The sequence below is a fragment of the Micropterus dolomieu genome, linkage group LG15, assembly GCF_021292245.1.
Source record: "Micropterus dolomieu isolate WLL.071019.BEF.003 ecotype Adirondacks linkage group LG15, ASM2129224v1, whole genome shotgun sequence".
NCBI lineage: Eukaryota > Metazoa > Chordata > Actinopteri > Centrarchiformes > Centrarchidae > Micropterus > Micropterus dolomieu.
In genome coordinates this window covers 7,488,411-7,512,533 of record NC_060164.1, presented here as the reverse complement: position 1 = coordinate 7,512,533, position 24,123 = coordinate 7,488,411, and the positions used below count along the sequence as shown (strand labels likewise).

The 24,123-nt window shown below is 43.1% G+C and overlaps 1 protein-coding gene across 3 annotated transcripts in view; it reads left to right on the top strand.

The window, feature by feature from the left end:
- Positions 1-13,937: 13,937 nt before the first annotated feature.
- fgfr2 (fibroblast growth factor receptor 2) overlaps positions 13,938-24,123 on the top strand; it is a 40,872-nt gene continuing 30,686 nt past the window's right edge. For all 3 annotated transcript variants that reach the window (XM_046070586.1, XM_046070585.1, XM_046070587.1), the window contains exons 1-2: positions 13,938-14,519; positions 16,641-16,896. In XM_046070586.1, coding sequence (XP_045926542.1) covers positions 16,716-16,896 — 181 coding nt within the window. In that variant the 5' untranslated portion in view covers positions 13,938-14,519; positions 16,641-16,715. The remainder of the gene's footprint in view (positions 14,520-16,640; positions 16,897-24,123) is intronic.

Genomic DNA, 24,123 nt, shown 5'->3' with positions numbered 1-24,123 from the left:
TGTACCAACTGGATTTTTTATAGCATACCGTCTTGTCTAACCAGGCAAAATGACTGCAAACACATTTTTTATCTACAGCCACAGGACTGAAGAGAGAGATCATTGCATGGATGAAGGAATGAAGGATGGTCACACAATAGCTATATAACAATCTTGCTGAATTGTACATACTTTTATATTTACTATGGGTCAAAGCTCTCATTTCAAGCTGTCTGGTTGGATTGCAAGTCCAACAAAGTGATGCACGGCTAAATAGCTTGATCAAGAGTATTTCAGCAGGTCTGGCTGCAGGGAGAATCAATTATTTGCCGTGTGGTTCAAATAGCATGACGTCCCACATTGCCACCATTTTCTGCCCCATTTCAGTTGACTGTTTGGATTTTCAGATGGAGCATTTGAGCCTTTTATGTACTGTAGATGCCGATGGTACACAGGTTTTCTAAGTTGGTCTGGGGTTTCAAGCTGATATATCAAAGCCCTGCTTCTTCTCTTACCTTTAAGGTACTGAGGCCTCTCTATAGTCAGTTTGGATTAGAGTTCAAACACAGTCGCTCCACATGAAGGCCCTTGTTGCTCTTATGCACTCTTCTTAAATCTTACATCACTTCTCAGCCATGTCTGTGTCCGTGAACTCTTGAATACCAAAGGGGTTGTATTTGGTTGGACGCAGAGCCAGGTGCACCAAAATATCTCAGCAGCAAAAATGAGGCTGTTGCTGCTGACTTTCTGTGGTGGACATGTAAAGAAGAAGGGATGGGTAAGAGAGTACTGCACCTCTCTGGGCGTTTTTTTCAAATTCGCTCTACCTTCTTTGTGGTTAAATGCTGCGGAAAATTGGACGGCCTGGCAAAGCAGAGGTGGATGTTTTCCCCGAAGCAGAGTGTGGATGGACCACATTCCAGGGGAAAGCTGTGTAAATCCCTCCATTGATTTGGTGCGAAACCCTCCTGACCTCTGAAATACATTAGCAGATTAGCCATGGAGGCCATGTGCATACAGCTCTCTTAGCACACCCGCCGACCTATTCAGACTCCACGCCACCACCAGTCTGCCCATGGCCCCCCAAACACAGAGCCCAGATACCAGTGGCAGATGGGCCCACACTCTCAAAGCCCAATTACATACACTTGTATGTGTACTTAAAGTTTTCACTTGTAGCTACGTGCATGTTGTTTGTTTGAACTGAATTCTTGGAGTGGTGCAGCATCTGTTATTATTACTGATTTTTAAGAAGAGGAAAGTTTTTAAGCTTTCTTTAGTGCAATTTCTTCTGTCTGATCTTTTTTTTATAAAAACACATAAGACACACACAAATTAGTAAAAACATGGAGAACGCATTGAATCGGATTGTAATCTTATTGGGCTTCTGGTGAAATAAGTAAAGTGGATCATTACACTAAAATACAGCATGAAAGCCTTTTAAACCGTAGCTGCATCATCTTTTCTACATGTCTTGATTGCTGCAATGTGCATTAAGTGTGTGTGTGTGTGTGTGTGTGTGTGTGTGTGTGTTTGGGATGGGAGATCTGAGGTGGGTTTTGGTAGAGCCTCATTGCTTGCAATAGGGAATGGAGTCAATTCTTCATCCCATCCAGCTTGAAACACTAGTGATTATAGTTTCTGTTTGAAGTTGGGACCTACATATGCAGGTAGGGAAGATTATGTTTTAACAAACCTCAAAAATAAGAAATGGAGTATTGATGAGCAGAGCAAATAGCTAATTTTGTCCTGTTTTGTGGTTGAACAGTATATTGGCATTACTAAATTTTACCAGACCCCGAGTGTGAGTCTGGTTGCCAGCTTTTCCATTGTATTGCAACCTTTGGACATGTGCTTTTCATAACACTGAAAGCTCATATAAAAGCTAACAGAGTGTTAATGGATTGAGCAAGTGGCCATTGACCTGGTATTGTGCACATGTGTGTTTGGATGCGTGCGTCTTGTTTGGGGTGAGGGGTGGTGCTCTGGGTCAGGAGAACAGGCATCATGGTCACAGGCTACAAGCCCCGCCAGGACGCCTGTGCCCCCCTCAGAGGGGACACATGGCCCGGCACCCCTCACAGACCCCCACACCACAGGCAGACAGTTCACCCACCAGCCAAGCAGCCTGACACCCAGATGGTGGCTGTTCGCTCGCTGTCCATCTTGTAGCGTGAGGCAGAAGAAATTAAATCAACTCATCTGTGTTCTCTGTTTTCACTGAGGACTGAGTGATCCTCTGACCTCTGGGAATAATAAAGACTGGGGCTCATTCTACTCTACTGTGTACTGCAGTTCTCTACGGTGTACGACTCTACTCTAGTTTGTAGTACACTACACTACTCTACTCTACTGTGTACTGTTCTACTCTACTCTACTCAGCTGTGTACTATTCAACTCTAGTGTGTAATACTCTACTCTACTCTACTGTACACTATTCTACTCTACTCTACTCCACTCCACTCCACAACACTACACTACTCTACTGTTTACTATTCTACTCTGCTCTCTCTACTGTACTCTTCTGCCCTTTTTACTCACATCCAACTTCCCACATTTTATTCTTATCCACTGTGCTGTTCTTTATTCTGCTCTGCTCTATGCTACTTCTCTATTCTACCCTTTCTTCCTCATTCTACTTTATTCTATTATATCATATTGTAGTCTACTACATGTTTTGCTCTCTGCCCTAGTGTACCCTTCTGCACAGTTAGATGCTATACACTCTGCTCTATTGTAGTTATGAAGCTAATTTCTGCTCTACCCTACTTACTATATTCTACCCTTCTTTACTCTGTTCTACTCAAATCTACCATGCTTTACTCTCTTACTTTCTTGTTTTACTTTCCGCCCATGCAATCTCTTCAGTTTTAGCAGAACTCTGTTGTGTAGCATGCATATTCTATACTGTCAGTTGTGAACACACACACACACTGTGCGCAAACAAACTGGAAAGAAAGTACATATCTGATGTTCCACAAAACAATAACAATAACCACAAAGCTAAACATCCTTTCTGTTCAAAATCATTGTGGGCAGCTGACCACAGGAAAAATGTTAATGATGGGAGAATTTGCTCTCTGTGCTGTTGCAGTCGGGTAAACAAGTTCCCTGTCTAGACTTGCTCGGAGCTGTGATGGTTGAATACAGAGGACATCCAATTAAATACACATGGCACAGCATATTGAAGAGGAAATTTACCACTGAATGAGTTATCATTAGTAAACATAATTTCTGCAAAGTCACAAAATGTGACTTCCAATCTTGTGAAATAGCCTCAGATTTCTTTAGTCTTTAAACTTGTTCCTCTTATAACAAGTCAAAAAACCAGCCTGAGTTCAAAAATTGAATTAGGATATGAAATTAGTCTGTTTTGTGGAAACATGTTTAAATCAAGGCAGAAAAAAACAGGAATAAAGAAACAAGAATAAGATTGATTACATTAAAATGTTATTATTCTATTATTAGAGTCTGCATTATTTGTTTAAACAAAATAGTTTTTAAATAAATAATGGTGTCAAAAGTCTTAATCAAATAAATATTATACAGTGCTGTTATTCATCATGTTCACTTAAAATATTTGAGAAAATGTACAGACAAGGGTTGCATGGCCAAAAACATGTTACACACCTTGTAAATATTTAGTGGGTTCCTCATATTCTGTGAGAACTTCCTTTTAAACTGATCGAAAGGTTAAGGACTTTCTCCAGTCACTGTTTGCAGTTCTGGGTAGTCTGCCTGAGACTGTTTGTCCTGATTGTCATGCCGTGTGTGAGTGAATTCCTTCTTTTTCTCTGAAAGAGTTTCCCGCCCTCCAGCCCTCTGCACCCTGGTTAATGTTCACAAAGTGATTGATTTGGCTCTCCTGAGTAATTCTAGATAAACAACAACTGATCAGTACTTTCAGCACATCAAGCCTCAGAAGTGGCTGCGCTCTGCTAAAGAACAATTTGACTCCTCGCTTGGAAAGCTAAACAGAGAGCCCAAAGGTGCCATGTTTTCACGCCATCTTTGATTTATGCTTTGTCCTGTCGGCTGAACCTTGGGTCATGTTCCTTTTTTCTCTTTCGCTCCCTCTTTTCTTCCAGCCTTCCCTCCTCCCTCCTATTTCCATTTCATTCCCATTTCTGTATTCTTCCCTTTGCTCCTATTTCCCTCCAATTCCCTCCCTGGCTTTTTTGTCTACCTTTTAAGTACTTAAGGTCTCTCAGGGAACGAAAATGCTCCTCGCGCTTGTGCAAAACCTGCATTTGAAAAGGGGTGTGAAACTTAAACTGCCCTCCACACTCACTCTACCTCTGTCTTTTTTCTATGCTTTGGGGTCAGAAGTCACCAGCCTACATTCCCCCAACCTATCCACCCCTCTGACAGGACCATATTGATTGTCAGCCTCATTCTTGCCTTTTGGAATAACAACAGCTGTATAGCAAAACATTACCTATTATTTTTCCAGTGCTGCAAAGCAGCAGGACTTCATCATGCAATAAAAATTATTAAAATGGCATTTGAACAAATATTACAGATAATGGGTTTATATACATGATAATAGCTTCCTCCCTTCCGCTTTGGCCCTTTCCTTCTAGTCTTTCTTCCCTATGCCTTCTTTCTCTTCTCTCTGTCCCCTCCTAAATGTCCCAGTCTGCCCCCTCTCTTCTTCCAAATCCATACCCCCCACCCCCACAGTTTTCTGAGGGACCATGGGTAGTGTATAGCATGGCCAGTTGTTTGTTGTCACTGTGAATTACGGCGACATGCTAAAGGAGTGACAGCTCGTGCTGAGTAGCACAGGCAAGGGAGAGAGAGGCTGGGCCGGGGTTGAGATGAGTGTTTGTGTGTGTTTTTAGCGGGGGAGCTTTCTCCGACAACTTAACCCAAGCTTAGCTGTGCAGCTGGGGGAAAGAGACAGGGGAGTGGTGTTCAGTGTGAACATCAGGATTCTCAGGGATCAGTTTACAAGGTGTGTCTTCCTTGACTTTCACTGTTACAATAATTATAAGCTGAGGTTTTCCCACACTGCTGCACTGCACTGGTTGTACATTTAATTACTGAAAACACTCTGAGGATGACAAATTATTTGTGACTTCCCAGGCTGATGAGCCATATTGTTGTGTTCCAAGAATACATACATTCTGTTACAGGGCGTTTCTATTGACAGTTTGCCTTTTCAACTGTATATGTGTAGGGGGCTACTGACCAGTACATTATAAATATACAATAAGTTGTTTTGTTAAAACCCTTAGAATAATCCTATTATCTATGCATGGTTTATGTATGTGTTTATATATAAATATATATGTGTGTGTGGCCAAGTGCTATTATAGGGATACTATGCGACTACTACCAAAACTAAATGTTACCATTTTCAAATGAGACATACTTTACCATCTATATAAAAGGTTTATAAGTTGTTATTAATGGCTTTAAAAAGTATTACTAAAGAGTTCAATAATGTTTACCGGTCAGTAATACACCATTAATAAGGACTAGTGTTGGCCTGGGTAAAAGAAAATCTACCATATAAGGCATGCCTCATTATAAAGTGGCACAAATTTAACTAAACTAAAACCTTTACTTAGAAACATTGCATTAAGTCTCGTCTTTTTTGCCCTCTAAACATACTGTACTTTTCAACACAAACCACATTTACAATTCCATCATTCTTTGCTAAACTGCCTCTCTGTTGGAACAGTTCTACATGTTGGCCTTGTCCCATCTTTCCCGAGTGATTTGATCATGATTGATGGAATACGCACTAACGGGGCACCCAAACTGCTAAGAGCTTTGAAAGGAAGTGTAGCGCTCAGCTTAATTAATTTATTTGGACGGTGCAGTTTTTCAACAAGAATGAGTGAAGTGTACATTAGTTGCCACATGTTCAGGCATACATCTCTGTTTACATAAAGGAAGAACTGTAAAGACTTCTCCCGGCAAGCCTCCAAGGTTGGTGTGGGCATAATCTTTTATATTAATGAATTAGTCAATAGGTCTTTTGTCTTGAGGAGCATTCAGTTTTGCAGAGGAGTCTATCCAGGTGCCTTCATACTTGGTTACTTTATAGGCCCAGTAGGAGGTTTAAATCTGCCCTGCTTTGCACAGCTCAGGGTTCCTGCCATTGCCGTGGGCAAGAGTCCGGGAGAAATAGAAACTAGTAGATGCTGAGAGATGGGTTTTTCAGGGGTTGCCATTGCTCAACAGTGTGATTAGGGCTTGCAAGTGCAGGACACTGTGGTAGACAACAATGTAAATCAGTCAGTCTGTGCCCCGGAGGTGGGCATGCTGCAACCTGAAGCCTTGAGTCAAGCCAGCTTGCTCACAGTCTCTGCTCTGTTACTGAGTACCAGAAACCACGTAAACAGTGGGGAAATCTGGAGGCACAAATGCACACAGTGAAAAAAAAGTGGAAATCTAAGTTTGTGCTTTTTTTAAACTTGTATTTGGAGAGTTATGGTCAGGATGCATGGTGTAGATATGTTGAATAAGATATATGTCTCTGTCACTTTCCTCCTCTTCCTCTATTTATCCCGCTGGATGTAGTGCAGAAGCAGCTGGAGGGGGTCCAAGGTCAGGGCCCTGGTGAAGAGATGACTTCTCAGGAGACCGCTCAGCTCAAATTAGTCTTCAGACTGGAGTTCACGGTCAAAATAGTTAACCCCAGCTCACCTCATCGTCCCTTAAGAAAACATATGCTTTGCCTCAATGCCTCAGTCTTGTGTAAACAAACCCAGTCAACCACACAAGGGCAAACCTCGCCATGAAGCACCACTGACACATGTCAAAACATCCCGTGGATAAACAGTTACTTTCAAATACCCATATTAGCACAGATTAGAACAAGTCATGCCAGTGGACATATTTTCAGAATAATTAGGAAGTCTACTAAGGCTACAGTTGTTTGATGTAACTAACAGGACCAAATGAAACATGTTGGAGCAATATTGTTTACTGCTCCCAAAACTTGCTATTTCTTGTGCCCCCTGCTCTTGACAGAGTATGTAAGTAGGGACGCAGAGAAACAATAAACAGAGTTAAATGTGGGAGCGGGGAATGGAAAACAGCACCAAGCCAAGGTCAAGTCTATAACTGCCACCCTGCAGTGATTTAGGTGCTGTGGCCAGCGGGCTTGTCCAATAGCAGCTCAGCAGTTAGGGTGGGATGGTAGAGGTGTTGAGAGCCTTAGTGGTAATGACTTGCTGATGACATCAGGACACAGAGCAGAGTCTTTTCTCAGCCCGGGGGTTAAAGGTCAGACAGCCTATTCACTGACCTTGTGATTTATTCCTAGGCCTCCCTGAATCTATAATCTCAAATGAAAGCTATGTGTATGCTGGGAATGCATGACTCTCTCTGAGGTGGGCACTCCGGAGAGACCCTAAATACTTTCATTGTGTTTCTTGAGCCCACTTTAGTCCTCACTTTATCACTGTCTGCAACGACAAACGTTTTCCAAAGATCAGCCAGATGACAGGTAGTGCTCATCTTCAAATGGCGTAAAGACTCACAATAGAAAACACTTGCCTTCAAAATGCAGTGAAAGTCTTTCAACACCCCACTGCCTTAAAAGAGAGTCCATGAGGACATCCTCAAAGATAGCATCAGTTCTCTTCATAGCAGCGGATGGTGCTGCTGGTAAGAGCAGCAGATTGTAGGTACTACAAAGCACACATCCTGTGAGTTGTCACTCAGGGCAGGTGCTGGTTCTGGGGAACAGTTCAGCTCTGTACACCAGGTAATATTTAACCAAACATCTTGCTGCTCCGGGCAGAGGAACCGCAGGGATCACTGCAGTCAGCGCTAATGTCTAACTCCCTCCGACAACAGGGAAGCAGGACCAGGTTGCAAATTATATACATTTAAAGAAAGTCATCTAATCTTACACTGAGCATTTAAGTCTCATTCTTTTCACACTGTTAAACAAGTGAAAAAAAAAAATCAAGGGTGAGAGTTTTAACTTTTTAACAGACCATTTTTGAATTGGAACCTGTATTTGAAAGGAAAAACATTTTTGGAGAGTCTTATTTGCTTGAGAGTTAGATGAGCAGATCAGTACCACTCTCCTATTTGTATACTTCAAAATGAAGCTACAGCTAGCAGCTGGTTAGCTTAGCACAAACACTGCAGAGAAATAGCTTGTCCAAAGGTGACAAAATATTCCTGCCAGCACCTCTAAAGCTCATTAACTAAAATTACAGTGTGTAATCTTTATGTTTAGCTAAGCTAACTGGCTGCTGGCTGTAAATTCATACAGATGTGAGATTGGTATTAACCTTCTCATCTCTCAGCCACAAAGCGAATAAGTGTATTCTCCAAAATTATGAACTTTTGCTTTAAAACATAATACAACATAATTTTTAATTTTTTAATTTTTAATAACACACACAATTGTGCAAACGTTTTGTTGCTACATTCGTACGGTCTGGTATGACCAGTATGGATGTTGGCAAACTTTGGGCAAAGGTTTCTTTATATTTGATAGTACTGAGGTTTACTGAGGTGATGGATTGTTTTATACTCATTACATTTTTATTCATTTAGCTGACGCTTTTATCCAATGCAACTTACAATTGCTATACATGTCAGAGGTCGCACGCCTCTGGAGCAACTAGGGGTTAAGTGTCTTGCTCAGGGACACATTGGTGGAGGGGTCACAGTGGGGAACTGAACCTGGGTCTCTCACGCCAAAGGCATCTGTCTTAATCACTGTGCCATCAACACCCCTACCACTGTAAGTTTTAGCATTTATTATTATTATGTAATTCTCACTTGTGACCACCATGTTTGCTATCCAGCAAAAGGTGCATAGATTTATTTTGAGACATTTCATGCTTATAGTCACTTGATTTGAGAAAAGTTTTTTGAAACAACTTCAGGGAGAAACAGGTGACTATTTTTTCACTTTTTGTGAGATTTTAAAGAGGTGGTATTATGATTTTTGGCTTTTTCCCTCTCCTTTATTGAGTTATACATCTTTTTGTCCATGTACTTGCAAAGTGAAAAAGCCCAAAGTCCACACCAAAGGGAGTTCGCATCTCCCACAGAAAACACTGCTCTGAACTGCCTGAAAACAACTCGTTTGTAGTCCAGCCTTTACTTCCCTTTCTTGTGACGTCACAATGAAAATACGTGTCATAATACTCGCTGAGCAGCTAGTCCGACGCGCCCTCAAAAACACTGGTGGAAAAACACTGAGCTGCAGCACACCTCTCCTGTCCTTTCCAAACACTAGCTACCCTCCAAGCAGTCAATGGACATGAAGTTGTTACTATGATATAGAGACAGAGCTCAGTTAAAACTTTATGGATGAAAGATACATTTGTTACAGATTAATATCTCACCACTCTGAAACTCTTGCTCCAGTCCAAATTGCCAACCTGGTCAGCAACATGTAGCCTACAGCTGAATCGAAGCTGTTTACCGTCTTTTCGCTGACCCGTCTTTCTCTGCTTCTGATTTCAAGACTCAAGACTTAAAATAGCAACAAAAGGACTAACTTAATATCTTTTCTGTTTAGCTCTTTACTGCTGGCAGTAACATTGAGGCCTGAGTCAGTGTGAGCTAATGAATCTCTGCCTTTGCAGTGATTTAAGACTTATAACTCATAGTCAGGATGTGTAGGCTGACTAAAGAGGAATATCGAGCTGTTGTAGTTAACTCTTACAGGACTGTTAGCTTGGGGACACAAACAAACCAAACTTCAACAGTGTCAACACCGGATGAGTCATACCAAGAATGACTGAAGTGACCTGTTCTCTGAACCAAATGAGCTGTGTAATGTGTTTGTATGTCTGTGTGTGTGAGCATAATGCTATGTGTTGTGTGACCATTGAACCATGTAAAAAAAAAGAGAGAAAGGAAGGGTGGAAATAAAAAGAAAGGCATAGACAAAGGTGGGTGGGTGAAGAAGTGAGAGAGAAAGCCTTGTCCCTGTTAAAATGCCTGGAAAAAGCTCTATTCATTCTTCATTTTATATGGATGTATAAAGTTGTCAGTTCCACTCAGCATTTCTTTGTGTTTCTCCCTGGAATATGTCCTGTGTTATTTTTATTAGGAGTAGCGGTGCCAGTCAGGTGGGAGGGAAAGCAGACATTTTGATCAGAAGTTATACTGCAACACTGCAGCGCGCCGCATGTTTTGGCTTCATGCGCTTCTGTTTGCCGTTTCCCATTGCAACTTGAGGGAGTTGAAATGACCAAACTCCCAATTTCAAGATGGAAACATCAACTCCCCCCTTCTCATGCTCTCTTTCAGCTGAGCTCCACAGCGAGCTCAATCTGCAGGCATCTCAGCTATTTCAAATGCTCTGGAGTACTAAGGTGGAAACATGTGAAGAATCTGGATGATTGCACCTCCCCTCCCCCTCCACCCACTCCCACTATCCCTGCTCTGTTACCTGCTGAGGGGGAGGACAGGACAGCGGAGGCCTGGCTATGTGGACGAGGTTATTACAGCGTATCAGTGACAGTGAGGAAGACCTGCTGACTTATGGGGTGATGCCTCCTGAGCTAAAAGCAGAGGGGCTCTGCTGTGTGAGATGGCTCATGTCGGGCGGAGTGGGAAGGTTCAGCAGTAGGTGCTGGCCTCCTAAATGGAAGAGATGTCCAGTGTGCCCACATGATGAGAACAAGAGGTGTCACTCAGAAAAAGTTGCCATTTTCCGACACATTTGTTGTACTGCTACTGACGACTCCTGCCCCCGTCTCTAACTAAACACCTGAACTTTCCTCCCGCACTTTCTGTCAGGTTCGTCCTACATCGACACATGGCTGCGGAGAAGCTACAGTATATGGTTCAAATTAGACCCTGAGGCGTGCGTCTACTTCTTACTTCTCTTGCCAATTCCTCCCATCCCCCACCACACACAGCTCTACGCATTTGTTTCATATTTTGCACAGGATGTGACTCACCCACGTTTGTTGTTTTAATTATATAGTGTCAGAGATATATTGGGAGAAAAAGGAGGGGTGTCTCTGGGATTTGGAATAGTGAAGTTATAATAACATATCACTGCCAGTCATGATTAACAGCAGCACCCTCAAGGAAGAAGAAAGAATCATCTTCCGAAGGAGAACAAGTCTGTTTTGTACTTTAGGCTTCTATAGCCTTCAGAGATACAGAGGGAGGGGTTTTGCCATTATGGATCAGTTCACTGTAAGGGAGTGGATTGTCTATGTGCCTCTGCAGTGAAAAAGCAATGTATAATGGTTGATTGAGTCCAATAGGGGCGTACACCACAACCACTGCCTATGTTAACACTAACATAGTGCTGTTGGGATTTAAGAAGTTGTATTGTGGCTGCTTAAAATAGACTTTTCTGAGACATGACATGCCATGAACTGAAATAGAAAAGTTAGTAACACCAGAATAACAACAGAATAACGGACAGGACTAAGCTTGCGGCTGATGTTATGCAGGTATAATGTTCACTATTTTAGTTCTGTCTTTACCGGCACCAAGTAAAATAGTATCACTATAAGGTAATGAGGCATAAAGATCCTCTCATATACATAAAAAAAAAATATACATATACATATAAAAATACTCTTCTTTAAATAATAATAATGTTTTCCACAAAAGATTACATGTTAAAATTGTAAATAGTAAATCTACTCCCTTTAATTGTAAAGTCTATAATTATGCAAATATTTTTAGTTTGTAACATTTAATTGCTGGATGCAAGATGTCTCCTACTTCGCTGAAAAGTCCATTCCCAGTGTATGTTTTTCAAGTTTCCACATCACACCTGTGTAAGTTGCACAGTGGAGTACGCTTGGCCTCCCAACTGGCTGGGATGTCTCAAAATCATGTTTGTAGGTACCACACATCGACAGGTGAATGTGCAAACAGTCTTCTAGTGTCCCAACTCTGTGCCTACATCATTCTGCACAGTGAAGCTCAAACATCTAAGTGATGTAACAATAAGCAAAACACATTTTGGAGTGTAGGGGGACTTTAATGTGAACCAATTAGCCAGCCCATGGACAAAGGCAAGTAACGGCTAGTTGTTGATTAGCTCACTTCAAGAGAATCTTAAATTTGCATATAGCAGCAGGAGGCATACTTAATGATTGGTGAGTGGCTCGGCCTCAGACATCACTCACAGCTTCAATTGTCACAGCAATAAGAGGTATTCTCACCATTAACACAAAGTTATTGGAGAACCACTCCAATAAGCTACCCTCCTGAAGATTTCAGTCAACAATGACAAGGAATCAATATGTTCATCTGAGAAGCTATTAGCGTGTCACTTTCTTCTCCTCTCACTCTGTTCCCTAATTCCAAACACTGTGGCTGCTTGCGCAGGAGGGATTAAGGAAGAAAGAGGACTGAAGAAAAGATCGGAGAAGAAGAGGTACAATGACAGGTTGACGGAGACCACAGCGCAAGGGCATTGAGTCCATCCAGCTCTCCGTCAAAGACCCATGAGACTCTGCTTGATGAGGTTTCTTTTAAATGTGGGATGCCTGAGCAGTAGAAAATAAATTGGCCAATTGTAAATAGACTTATGCAGTGGGAGGAAAGAGACACACAGAGAATGAGAAACAGTGGGGGGTATTTTGTGCCACTCTTGAAAAATGAGTCAAACTCTCCTTCCTCACCTCTCGCTCCCTCTTTATTTCTGGCCAACCTGTCAGCTCCACTGTTATCTGATGGCTTTACTGGTGGAGGCAGAGATGGGCGAGGAGAGAAAAACAGACCTAGAACCCTCCATTCACAGTAAACACCCCCACCACACACACCCACCACCACAAAAAAAGCCTAGTTAGTGCTTCTTGAATGGAAGAGTTTTCCCTCCCTTGTTTAAAAAAGAAGGGCTTCAGCTGTGGAAGTGAGACAAATTAAAAAGTCTGTGGAGATTAGAGTCTTCCACCCTCCCCTGTGTCTCTTTCAGAGCACTTGAACGCCTGAACCAATGCAGGAGACAGCTTGAGGCAGTGGGGGATGAGCTACGGGGCGCAAACCTTCAGTCTCTCTGGGTAGCTATGGACGGATCTGTTCTACTCTTAGGCACTCTAATCTATAACAGAATGTCATACTTTATAGACTGATCACATATCGTGTGTCAAATTAACCTACAGAAGACATGTAGAAGTAAAGTAGCATCAACCAGAAACACCCAACTACCTCCAAATGTTACATTCCACCACTGTTTGTAGTCACTCTTTATCCAAATAGTCTGTGTGGATTCCACTTTAAATGCAAATAAAGATTGTGTTGGCATTTTACTCCCATTGTGCTCCCAAGCCATGAAAATTAATCAGATTATGTATCTTGATATTGATATATCATTTTATTAAACCCAGAGAAGCTTCTGATAGTTTCATTATATGACACCTTGCTTAAATTGTTGAATAGATTGCATTGAGAGAGATAGTTTTCAGTCACCATCTGCCCTTCTTGTAAACGCAGATGACATTAATTAGTAGTGTCCTTGAACAAGACACAAGCATGGTGTGCGGTAAGAGTGCTACACCAAGCTGGCTGACTGATCATGTCTAGCATGCAAAATCTTGAAGTTCAGTTTGGTGATAATACTTCATTCCTTTTACAATTTTAAATTTTTCCTGAAATAGATGATGTTTTACACTGTAACACTTTTACTTAATAAAATGGTCTGAATACTTCTTCCACCATTGCAACATGTAAAAATTCTGAAATACTATACTGTATGGCTGCTTTGTGCGTCTGTGCATGTGTGGGTCTCCTCCAGTAGATGTCATGCCTTGGCCACTGAGGGGCGTTGTTACTGCGGTCTGACAGGGGACCCCTTGCATTGCATTGGAGCCAGTTTGAGCAAGTTGAGCGCAGGGCAGGCAGGCAGCGCTGCAGTTTGATGGGCGGAGGAAGGCAGGGCCCAAAGGCACTGTGGCCAGGAAGCGGCTCGAATTACACTGAGGGTGCTTGGGGGGGAATGACACCCACTGGAGTGGAGGAGGGCAGTGTGTGGAGACGTAAGGAGGAGAAAAAACCTAGTAAACCTGACAAAGCGTTTGAGAAACATTGCGAGGACCGTCGGCGGAAGAATAGAAAGAGACGCTCTTTTCACCAGGGGAACGCACACTGATGGATTTTATGACATTTTGCATCGGACAACTATCCTCTTGTACCTTTCAAACACCGTTGCACCTCCTTTTGTAGCTGCAAACTTTATATTTAGTTGACAAGTGCGCTGCTCGGGAACACTGGACATGATTTGCGCCCTAAAAGAAACTTGGTGACGGGGAGGAAAGTTTCTGGGGGAACGCGGTATGGTTTTCCGAGCTGTTTTGGAAGGATAACACATGTAAACTCGGATTTCTTTGCATGGCATTGGACTACTCTGCCACTCCCGTTTGGAATATATCCTCTGATCTGAGTTGATGCCGGCTGATTGTGGAATAGTAAACTGACCAAAAAAAAGGCAGCGCCTCGTAGATTTTTCTTTCTTTCTTTTTTTGGTGCATTGAGGAGTTGGAGAAATTCCTCCCTCTGGATTCAACTCATGCTCTCTCCTCTCTTATCTGTGCATGCCAAAACAGAGATCTCCACGATTTTATTCCTCCCTGGTAAGTATTTTCTGTTTACGTCCAAAGCTTCCTCAGATTCTCATCTGTCAAGGTTTCCGCTGTCATGACAAACAGCCTTGGTGATAGTAGAAATGCTTTGCGCTTTTTGGTTTGCAGCTACTATTTTGTTTTCTTAGCGGAGTCTGCATGGCAAACTGAGAATTATTTGGCCACTTAAAGTTGAATTTACAGTTTCCTAACAATGATTCATTTGTTTAGACTTTTCAGAAGTCTGTAAAATGTGGAAAGTTCTCCGTAATGTGAGAACTTCTGAAATTTAAATCCTACAAAATAATGCAATGCGCGTTATTGATATGTTGTTTTCTACCACCCTTCACTAAAGTAAAGACAGTGGCATTTATCCGTGTTTATTTTAGAACTATACAACACCTTGCATCATCACTTTAGGGCCCATTAACAAGTGTCCTGGTAATTTATAACTTTGCTTAATTTTCTACATTGCGTTTATGGTGCCAATTATCCCGTGACCGCAGTTGTTTTTTCACTGCTTCATCCCGGAGCCCTAAATCACAGAGAAATTCCAAATGAGCCCCCATTGTGGAAAAGCCAACTGATTTGAATTTCAATAGGGATTCAATCAGTGCCAAGAAATTTCAATCGAACCCGGTTTAATTGAAGGCGGTTGTCATGTATGGAGCAAATAGCCTACCCTCATGTGTCCAAATGTCATGTCGTCAGCAAGGTGTTTAAAGAAAGTTTTTTCATGAATTATATCAACTCTTTTAATCTTAATTCTGTTTAGTTTTGTGGGAGGTAGATTTTATTTAAACCGTGTTTTTCCTTTTGCCCTTTCGGTTCTTTCAGTGTGGTTAAATTTGATAGCTGCAGAATAATCCATTCATTTTCTTTATGGTGCCCTAAACATTAGACTACACACTCTTAAATGATCTCAAACGAATGGAGCCTATCTGGGTAATTCTGGTCTCTATTCAGCGTTAAGCCCGGCGGTTGATTGGTGCACTGATTGGTTACAATTCATTAATAATGCATACGTTTCAGTTGTTCTATGCAGACCTATTCACTTTAATTTAAAAAATCAAACCGGTGCAATTCCCTAATAAAGTTAGGATGTCGGGATAAATTCACTGATTCACCCCGACGTCATGTGCGTGTACACCTTGCGTGTCCCGTGGGGCCACTGAGGTGTGAATTAACGATAAATCAGGTTGCACGTTTTAAGGTTGGCTCATACTACATGTGTCTTTGCGGGTAAAACCAATCTATACGTCCAGCTGGAGCAGAAGGAGCGCAGGGAAGCGTGACTTCCCCAAACCTCCAGAGACACTTCGGCGCGGTTGAACCGCAGATGTCTGGCTAAACAGATTGGTGTGTGTGTCCCAATATTGCAATATTGCATTTCAATTAAAGCCATATTTGTTTCATAATCAAGTCACGGAGACGCAGTAAGAGCCCCTTACAGCTACAGTTCAGTGGTGCAGCAGCGCGGGCAACAGGTTTTAAACGACTAAAGCAAATTGGTGCCATACTGGCTGATATGTTCTCCAACCTGTGCCAGGGAGATTTTAAAACACATTGTGACTCATCAAGAATAGATTTTATTATTAATTTGAATAAGTCTGTTAAAATGATAGAGGAGATTAGGCTACATGGGTGTAAAAAACAGATTTTTGTGAAATTACATTTTAATTAACTTACAAAAGTTGGGTGACTCAGGGAGACACCAGACCAGTTTGTGAAATACTGTGACCTACAGAGCTACAATGTACCTGAATTGGCTTCTTTTAAAAGTATTTAATTGTATTTAATTATAGATGTAAAAGTAGATGCAGGGTGGTTGTGTGTTTACTGCTGGTGCCTCACAGCTTCGGTATGTTTGTGGCATGTCTTGTTTGACAGCATTTTGAAACACTGTGTCTTTGTTGCTTTCTCTTGCTTCGTTTTTCTGTCTGGCGAAAAGAGGAAAATGGGACAGAAACAAGTTATTTGAAGTGCCAGTAATTAGTCCACACTAACATATTTTCTCTATTTTTTCCTCTTCTTACTGCCTTTCTGTTCACACTTCCTTCTCCCTTTTCAATCATCACTACGCCACCGCCTTCCCTTCCTCCTCTCTTGCCATCTCTCTCGTCCACCTCACAGCCCAGGTGATTGGGTGAATTCCACTGAGTGACAGGCCGACCCGGCAGCAGTTGATGGTTGGGCGGACCCCCTCAGATGGGATCAGTGTCCAGGGGGAGGTGGAGAAGGGGGGTATGGGGAGCGCTGGCCCCCACTAACGGGATGGCCTCGTGGGCCTGGCTCCTGGCCGCTGTCTTGCTGTCCCTGCTGACCGTCAGCGTGGCCCGGCCGCCCCTCACCGCCACCAAGGAGGAGGAGGCCACTCTGGAACCTGAAGGTAAACAGCAGGGGACGGGAAGGCACAGAAAAGAAGGGCCTGGGTGGGAGCAGGGCAGAAAGCCATTTGTGTGGTTTGTTTTCAAGAGAGCAGGTGTCGATATGTGAAGTTTCTTTCCATCTTAAACCTGACTTTAGAGTTTAACTTTTACATCATTTCTTTAGAAGAATTCTTGGTCTTAGAATCCATGATGGTCCCCCTGAAAAATAGGGATATTTAGATTTATAACATTTCATACACTAAACTTAGAACAATAACAAAATAACAAGGGAATGACTTTAACTGTGTCCACTATTATTTTTACATCATCATCTTGAACTGTTTTTTAGCCCTTCTATCTAATTAAACTTCACTTTCATGTAAGATTTTGGGGGGATTCAGCTAAATAAAAGGGAGGGAAACATGTAACCTCAGCATGGCGAGCCTTTTGTTTTCCTCACGAGAGGCGTGTGATTCACACTTTTTTGTATTAGTCTTGCTGATGTCTTTGGTAATTTAGGGTTTACTTGAGTGTTAAAAGCAGGTTTGTGACCCTGTGTGGGAGGACAGGGGAGAGCTGTGAGAAGGGTGGGACAGTGTTTATGCTGGCATTTCTCTCATGCCCTGCTTGCCTGGGAAGAAGCACAAAGGAAGGGGAGAAATTAGGATACAGAGTCCAGGGCTTTGCTTTGTTTCTTCGAGTCACGAATGCCGGAGCTCTGTTTCTGGCAAAGTTTAAGAATTAAAATATTTGAAAGCCATCTTTTTATAGGCAGATTTGCAGTGAAAGGCAGTCTATATATTTTGAAGCTTCTCCATTTTCTGTTTCCAGCCTCTGAGTCTGGTCAGACCAGCTAATTAGAGTTGTTGTGATGGATGGTAACTCACATTCCAAAGCCCTTTGTTCTCGGGCTTTAATCAGCATGCTAATTGTAAGTTTGGCCAACAACAGAACATACCTTTTTAAAGACAACGCCCCCACCTCTCTCTACACACACATAGACTCTGTACCTTGTCTTGCCCTTTGCCCTAAGGTCAGGTATCGTTCTTAGCTATCTCGCCTGAGATCTCCTCTCCTGCTGATGTTTTTGTTGTTCTGTCGCAGACCGTTTGGCTCCAATCCGGTGGGTTCAGAGCCCCACATGGCCCCGGACGCTACGCTACATGGCCACAGAGAGGACAGAGGGAGAGTTTTCCAGAGTTATACAATCCTCCAAGAAAGGTCTAAGAGGATTTGTGCATATTTGACTTCTCCTCTAGATGGAGAGATTACAGAGCGCTGGGCAGCGGTGAAGTCATGTGACTGGAGATTAAGTGGCTAGACCTGGGGGTGGGGGGGTGGTCACATGATGGGGGATCAACAGGGCACAGAGAACCAGACCTGCTTATCTGATCCCAAATATCTGGCCTGCTTATCTGATCCCTGCGCGTGGCAAACATAGATTTGTACGCAGCTGCGTGTGATTGAATCAGCGTGTCCACTGCTCCACTTTGTTGTGGTCTCCTTCCATTCATTGCTCCCGATGGGCTGCACTGGTGTCACCTGTAGGGTGGTCCTGCCCTCTCTGTCCTAATTACACCCCCCTACAGAGATGTTCAGGATTTCCACCCCCCCTCTGCCCTGCAGCCTCGGTCACTCTGCTGCCTGTGTGTGTGGGAGCAGTAATTATTGTAATATGTATTAATCAGATTGCATATCAATGTTGTCTCTATAGAGCCCACGCCTGCACCCCTGGTGGCCTTGCTAGTTTGTTTACCTGTGGCTGCTGTAACAGTAGAAGTAGAGCATGCACACTGGCTAGGGCCTCCACAACAGGCCTATTGTTATCCCTGTAGCCACTACTACCAGTATCTATGGGAGTGTTTACCTTGTCCAGGCACTCTCCGTTTGCACTGTGATTAAAATACTCTGACTGAGCTGAATAACAATGATACCAAACTCAGAAGGTGTGTGCGTGTGCGTCTTTAACATAGATTTTCTCTGCTCTGTGGTCTGTTGAGGCCCCTCTTTGCATATAATGTGGAATAAGTGTGCTACCAGGCACACTGGAACGCAGGCTGAATGTGTGTGCAGCTGACAAAAGTCAGCTCATGGTTTGGCTGTTCGTTCCTGTACTCCCTGCCAAACTCTGTTCTTCTAAAAATGCTCTGATCAGCATGTAGGCAAACACTTCAAAACAGCTGAGTGGTTAAAATAAATAAAGGCTGCATTATGTCTCAAGGATTCTTTCATGCTCAGGGAGACACGAAAAGGATGGATGCTTGTCAACAAAAGACGAGTTTTATTTCTCGAAGTGCGTATGGGCGCAGTACGAACATAATTTCTCTCTGTTGACACATTTCTATATTTATTTGTTGTATGAATTCTACTCTTAATCAAGTTTCCACCTGTATACTGCCACTTATTTAATGAGATACATAGTCAGCTTATGTTAATCAGAGTAGCAGTTGCATTTATTTCATTAGCGGTCATGGCGATTATTGACAGCTAATCAAGATCATGGTTTTCAGAAGACTGTTGGTAGTTGTGTGTTGCTGTGTGTGAAGGTGGGAATTTCAAGGAAGTGCAGGCGTATTACCCATCTGTAATACTGTGCTGTCTAAACAGTAGGAGTACGGCTGTAAAAGTGTCAGCAGGTCAGTTAATGGCATGGTGTTTGTGTGTGTGGCTGTGGCGATGGCAATGGAACTGAACTCTAAACAAACACAGCGTGTCAGCCAGTGGTGTGACCAGGGGGCAGTTGTGCTGAATATACGGCCTTCACACAATGACTTTTATTAGCCAGCCGTTGGCGGTGTTAATCTTGAAGGTTTGAGTGTGTTGATGGTTGTGAGTGTGTGTTTGTGTTTGTACTGTTATTTGCCTTGGCTGATGTGCCAGAAAATACCTTGTCGCTCCACCGCTCAATCTCACACCTGTCTGATAAGAGGCTGGGAAGAGCTGCTGTCTGTGCCAGCATGTGCCTCGGGTCTCAGTGGACTGTCCGGTGTACCGCAGGAGGCAGAGTGAAATCTGAGCCAGCATGGACAGGGTGCAGGAAAAACCTTTGATTTGAAGAATAGTGACGCAATTCCCCAAGTAACAAAACAACAAACAACATAATCATGAAATGCATAAAGGAATTTCTTGTCAAAATCTGTGAAGCCACAGATGTGTTACCATTTTCAATTATTAATTCATTTACAACAACAACAACTGTATATATTGTTTAGTAGTCATGCTGAAAAGTCACAGATTTGATTCCTGCATCAGCCTTACATCAGCACTGAGCCTCAGCCTGCTCACTTTTCTGGGAAAAAGTATAGCTTATAAGGTAACATGTGTTTATAACAATTCAATTAAATTATATTCTTGGTAATCAAGTGATAATTTCAGTCATTTCTCAAATGGCATCTCCAAATTGAGGTTTTTCTGCTCCCATGTTTTATATAATTGTAAATGGAATACAATTGGGTTTTGAACTATTAGTTGAACAAAACAACACATTCAAATAAGTTGCGACGGGCATTGTATCACCGTTGTACGACAATCCATATACTAAACGATTAATCTGAAAAAGTATTGGCAGATTAATCGATAATGAAAATACTTATTATTTGCAGCCTTAGTTTACACTTTGAGCTGATTTATAATTAAATTCTCAAGCTCAATCTCAAGAGGCCAGAGCAAAGAAGAGGGAATCTGTTCTCTGAGGCTCACTATAGCTTCAACCTAAGGAGATTTTGAAGATATGGGGTGGCCAGTGGGTTAAAGGGGTCGGGTGAGGTTCAGGGAATGCCTTGATGAGGGGTGAAGGGGTGGGCGAACAAGAGGGGCTGTTGCCATGGATGCCAGCAGGAGCCAGTTCATGGAGCTGCCTCTTTTGTCATAATAAAAAAAGTAAGGCGGGATTTGAATGTGAAAGGACACGGACATCAGAAAAGTGGGAGAGACAAAAAAGGGGAGAAAAGTCCTGGGATTTGACTGTGTGACGAGGAAAGAGGGAAGGAAAAAGGAGGGATAAAAGAAGACCAGCAGAGATAATGTGATTTGGCAGTGTGTGTGTGTGTGTGTGTGTGTGTGTGTGTGTGCGTGTGCCTCCGTCATTACATTTAGTCCAACTATACTGTTGTGCGGAACTCCACAGGGAGGAGATGGGAGAAGAGACTTGCCTCTCTGCAGAAGTAAATTCATGAATAACATGATTTCTTTACGTAAGAAAATAAACTCCGCCCATTGCCGCTGCTTGGCTCTCACAGGCTTGACAGACAGACAGACAGACAGAAAGACAGACGGGCGAGCAGACGTCAAGGGGACATTGATGAGAATAGCTTGCTGCGTTTTTGCCTCAGACACTCAGGCTGCGAGACTAATTCTTGCCAGCCAAGACGGTACGAGTGAGGACGAAGAGATAGCGAGGAGTAGACAGCGTGAATCTATCACGCCTGATAGACACTTATGATAGCTGTCAGAGAAAGAGACAGAGATGGCTCCTGAAATGGAGATGTGTTTTACCAGAAGAGAGGCAAAATGATAATGATGGAGGGAAGGAAGAGGAGAAAGCTGTTTGATAGAAATTGAGCAGAAGTGTGAGTGCTGTGAGATAGAGAAGCTTCCCGCCCCCTCCTGTGGTGCAGAGGGGGATGAAACTTTGCAGAGATGAAAAATCTGCAGTGAAGTGTTTCAACTCTTCAATACGGGCATGTGTCCCTGGACTCTTGTAAACTGTCTTCAAGTGGAGCAAGGTGTGTGCCTGTTGTGCATTTATTAAGGTGTATACTCGCTTTTCTCAGTGTACAAGGTTCCTTTAGGTTCTTGCTGCATTCACTGTGTGTGTGTGCGTGCATGTTTACATGACACAGGTTCCCATGAACAATCAGGCATGCGGTCCGGTGTCAACAGGTTTGGGAAGAGTCCAGGGTTAGGTCAGCAGGGTCAGAAGGGTTGGGAGCGGGGGAAGGAGAGGGCAAAGCTGAAGGGAAGGTGAAGGAGCAGCAGCAGCAGCAGCAGCAGGAGGAGGAGTTGATGGAGGGGGACAGATGGACACAGCAGAGATAAGAAAATAATGAAGGCAGAACTAACACATGCATGTTTTCCTTAATCAGACTCACCATTTGGAGAGATTCCTTTCCTCTCTTCTGCACTCCCCTCCTTCAGTCTCTCCTTCGCCTCACCTCTCCTTGTTGCGTAACACACAAACACACACACACACATCCATACGTCTGTTTGAGTATCATCTTTCTATGAAGCAGTGCCTTTCCTTTCTCTTCAATGTGCTGACAGACAGTTCAGCCAGGTGTTGCATTGCTACATCAGCCTCATTGAGGGGGCCCACCATCTTGAAGTTGTCCATACCTGCTGGCTTCCCATACACTACACTGCTTTGTGTCCTGGTAGTTATGACATCTCTAAAGCTCTAAAATCCTTAATTAAACAATAATGGAAATGCTGAAGCCGGTGATAATGTAAAAGCAAAGGCAGAGGCCTCCGGTGTGGAAAACCACGTCGTAAAAAAAGGTAGCGGAGACAGCTCCCATCAATCAGCACAAGAGCTCCACCTCTTATCAGACCACACACTCAGACCTGGGGGGCAAAGGAGGAGTTAATTATTTCCGGATCGAAGGAAAGAGAGAGAGAGAAAAAGTAACTGTACCTGTGTGTGTCTACTTGCCCAAGGGGAACGTTTAGAGACTTGCACACATGCCTCGACCGCTGGGTTGTGGCAGAATGACTTTCCCTTCCTGTCGAGGGGAGTGTGTACTTTACATTTAATACACACGTAGGGCATAGGGTGGAATCTTGTTGAAAAGTTGTATTGATGTACAGGAAAGGCTGGGAGTGCCACTGCCTCTATAATTATACCTATCAGCCTTCAGTCAAGCAATACATATATCTTTATCACTGGCCTTTTTGTATGTTTTTCCATTGTTGCAGCTTTCCTCTCTCAAATCTTTTTAATACCTCTTTATTTGCCCCTTTCCCCTGTGTGTGTTTTTTTCCATTAGAGAAAAAAAACACACGCACAGTTATGGACATTTTTGTACTGCAATAAAGACAATCTGGAATGTCTTTCAGTGTTTTTCTCAGTGTGGATGGTTGCAAGTGTGTCAAGATCTATGAGCTGTGTGAATGTACACATGTGCGCATGAATGTGTGTTTTTCTGTGTGTGTTAACGGCCTCAGGGTGACTGGAATTGGCTTCAGTATATGTATGGCAGAAGCCAGCTTGTATTTCAGGCAGGTTCTCCCCCTTTTTTGCTCAACATTCAGTCACAGTCTAGAGCTTGCATGGATCCGTCATATATTGGACATTTACCTTGTTCTCTCCGTGCGGTTGTACAAGTCAGAGGACACAGTGTACACGCATGCACTCACAGGCGGACTTGGATTTTCTCCCAGACGTGAAGGTTTTATGCACTTTGGAGTCGTGCAGAGTTTCTTGCTCTCTGCCTTGGCCGGCAGATCCTGTGCAGTGGCTGTAGATCCTCCATGGCCGTGTTATGAAAGAGAACGAAGAGAGAGAGAGATGGAAAACAGAAGAGTCAGGCTACAGCCAGGTCAAGGTTTTCGAAGCTTAGGTGCACAGACAAAATCAGAGAAACACCAAAAATCAGAGCACCCCCCCACCCTCCCGTCCCCCCTCCCGTCCCCCCTCCCGTCCCCCCTCTCCCTTTCCCTGCCTGACGACCGCTTCCGTCCTAGACATTTCTGGCTGCTTTCCTCTCTGATGGGCAGACGTTCTGGAGTTTTATTATTACATTCTTTTTTTTTTTTGTTTAAAAGCTATAGAGATCTGTTCGTACTGCTCCTACTCACCCACACACGCTGGCTGCTTGGCATCTATGCTAAAAGGGATGGATGGTGGTAGCGGCTATCTCGCAACACAGTGATATCTAATTCTCACCTGCTCGCAAAGCATCAATTGTTTTTTGCTCTACACATGCTGCTATGGCCATAACTGCATGCTCTGAATCTATAAACGCCATCACACTGCACACTTGATAACAGAATAGTGGTCTTTTCAAAGGGCTCCATTTCAAATGACTGACTTGGAGTTTGTGGTAACGACGTGTTGGTGAGATGGTTTCAAAAATGGGCCTACTCTTTTCTGTATTGCTCCTCCTGTTGATTTAAGTGCATCCATTAGGGGTTATGTGGTGTTTTTGTTTCTTAAACTTTGGCTTATTTCTTCCTCTCCCACCTCTCTTTCCTCCTTCTTGTGCACCCTCCTCCTCCTCCTCCAATCCGTCCCCCCCCCCCCCCTTTTC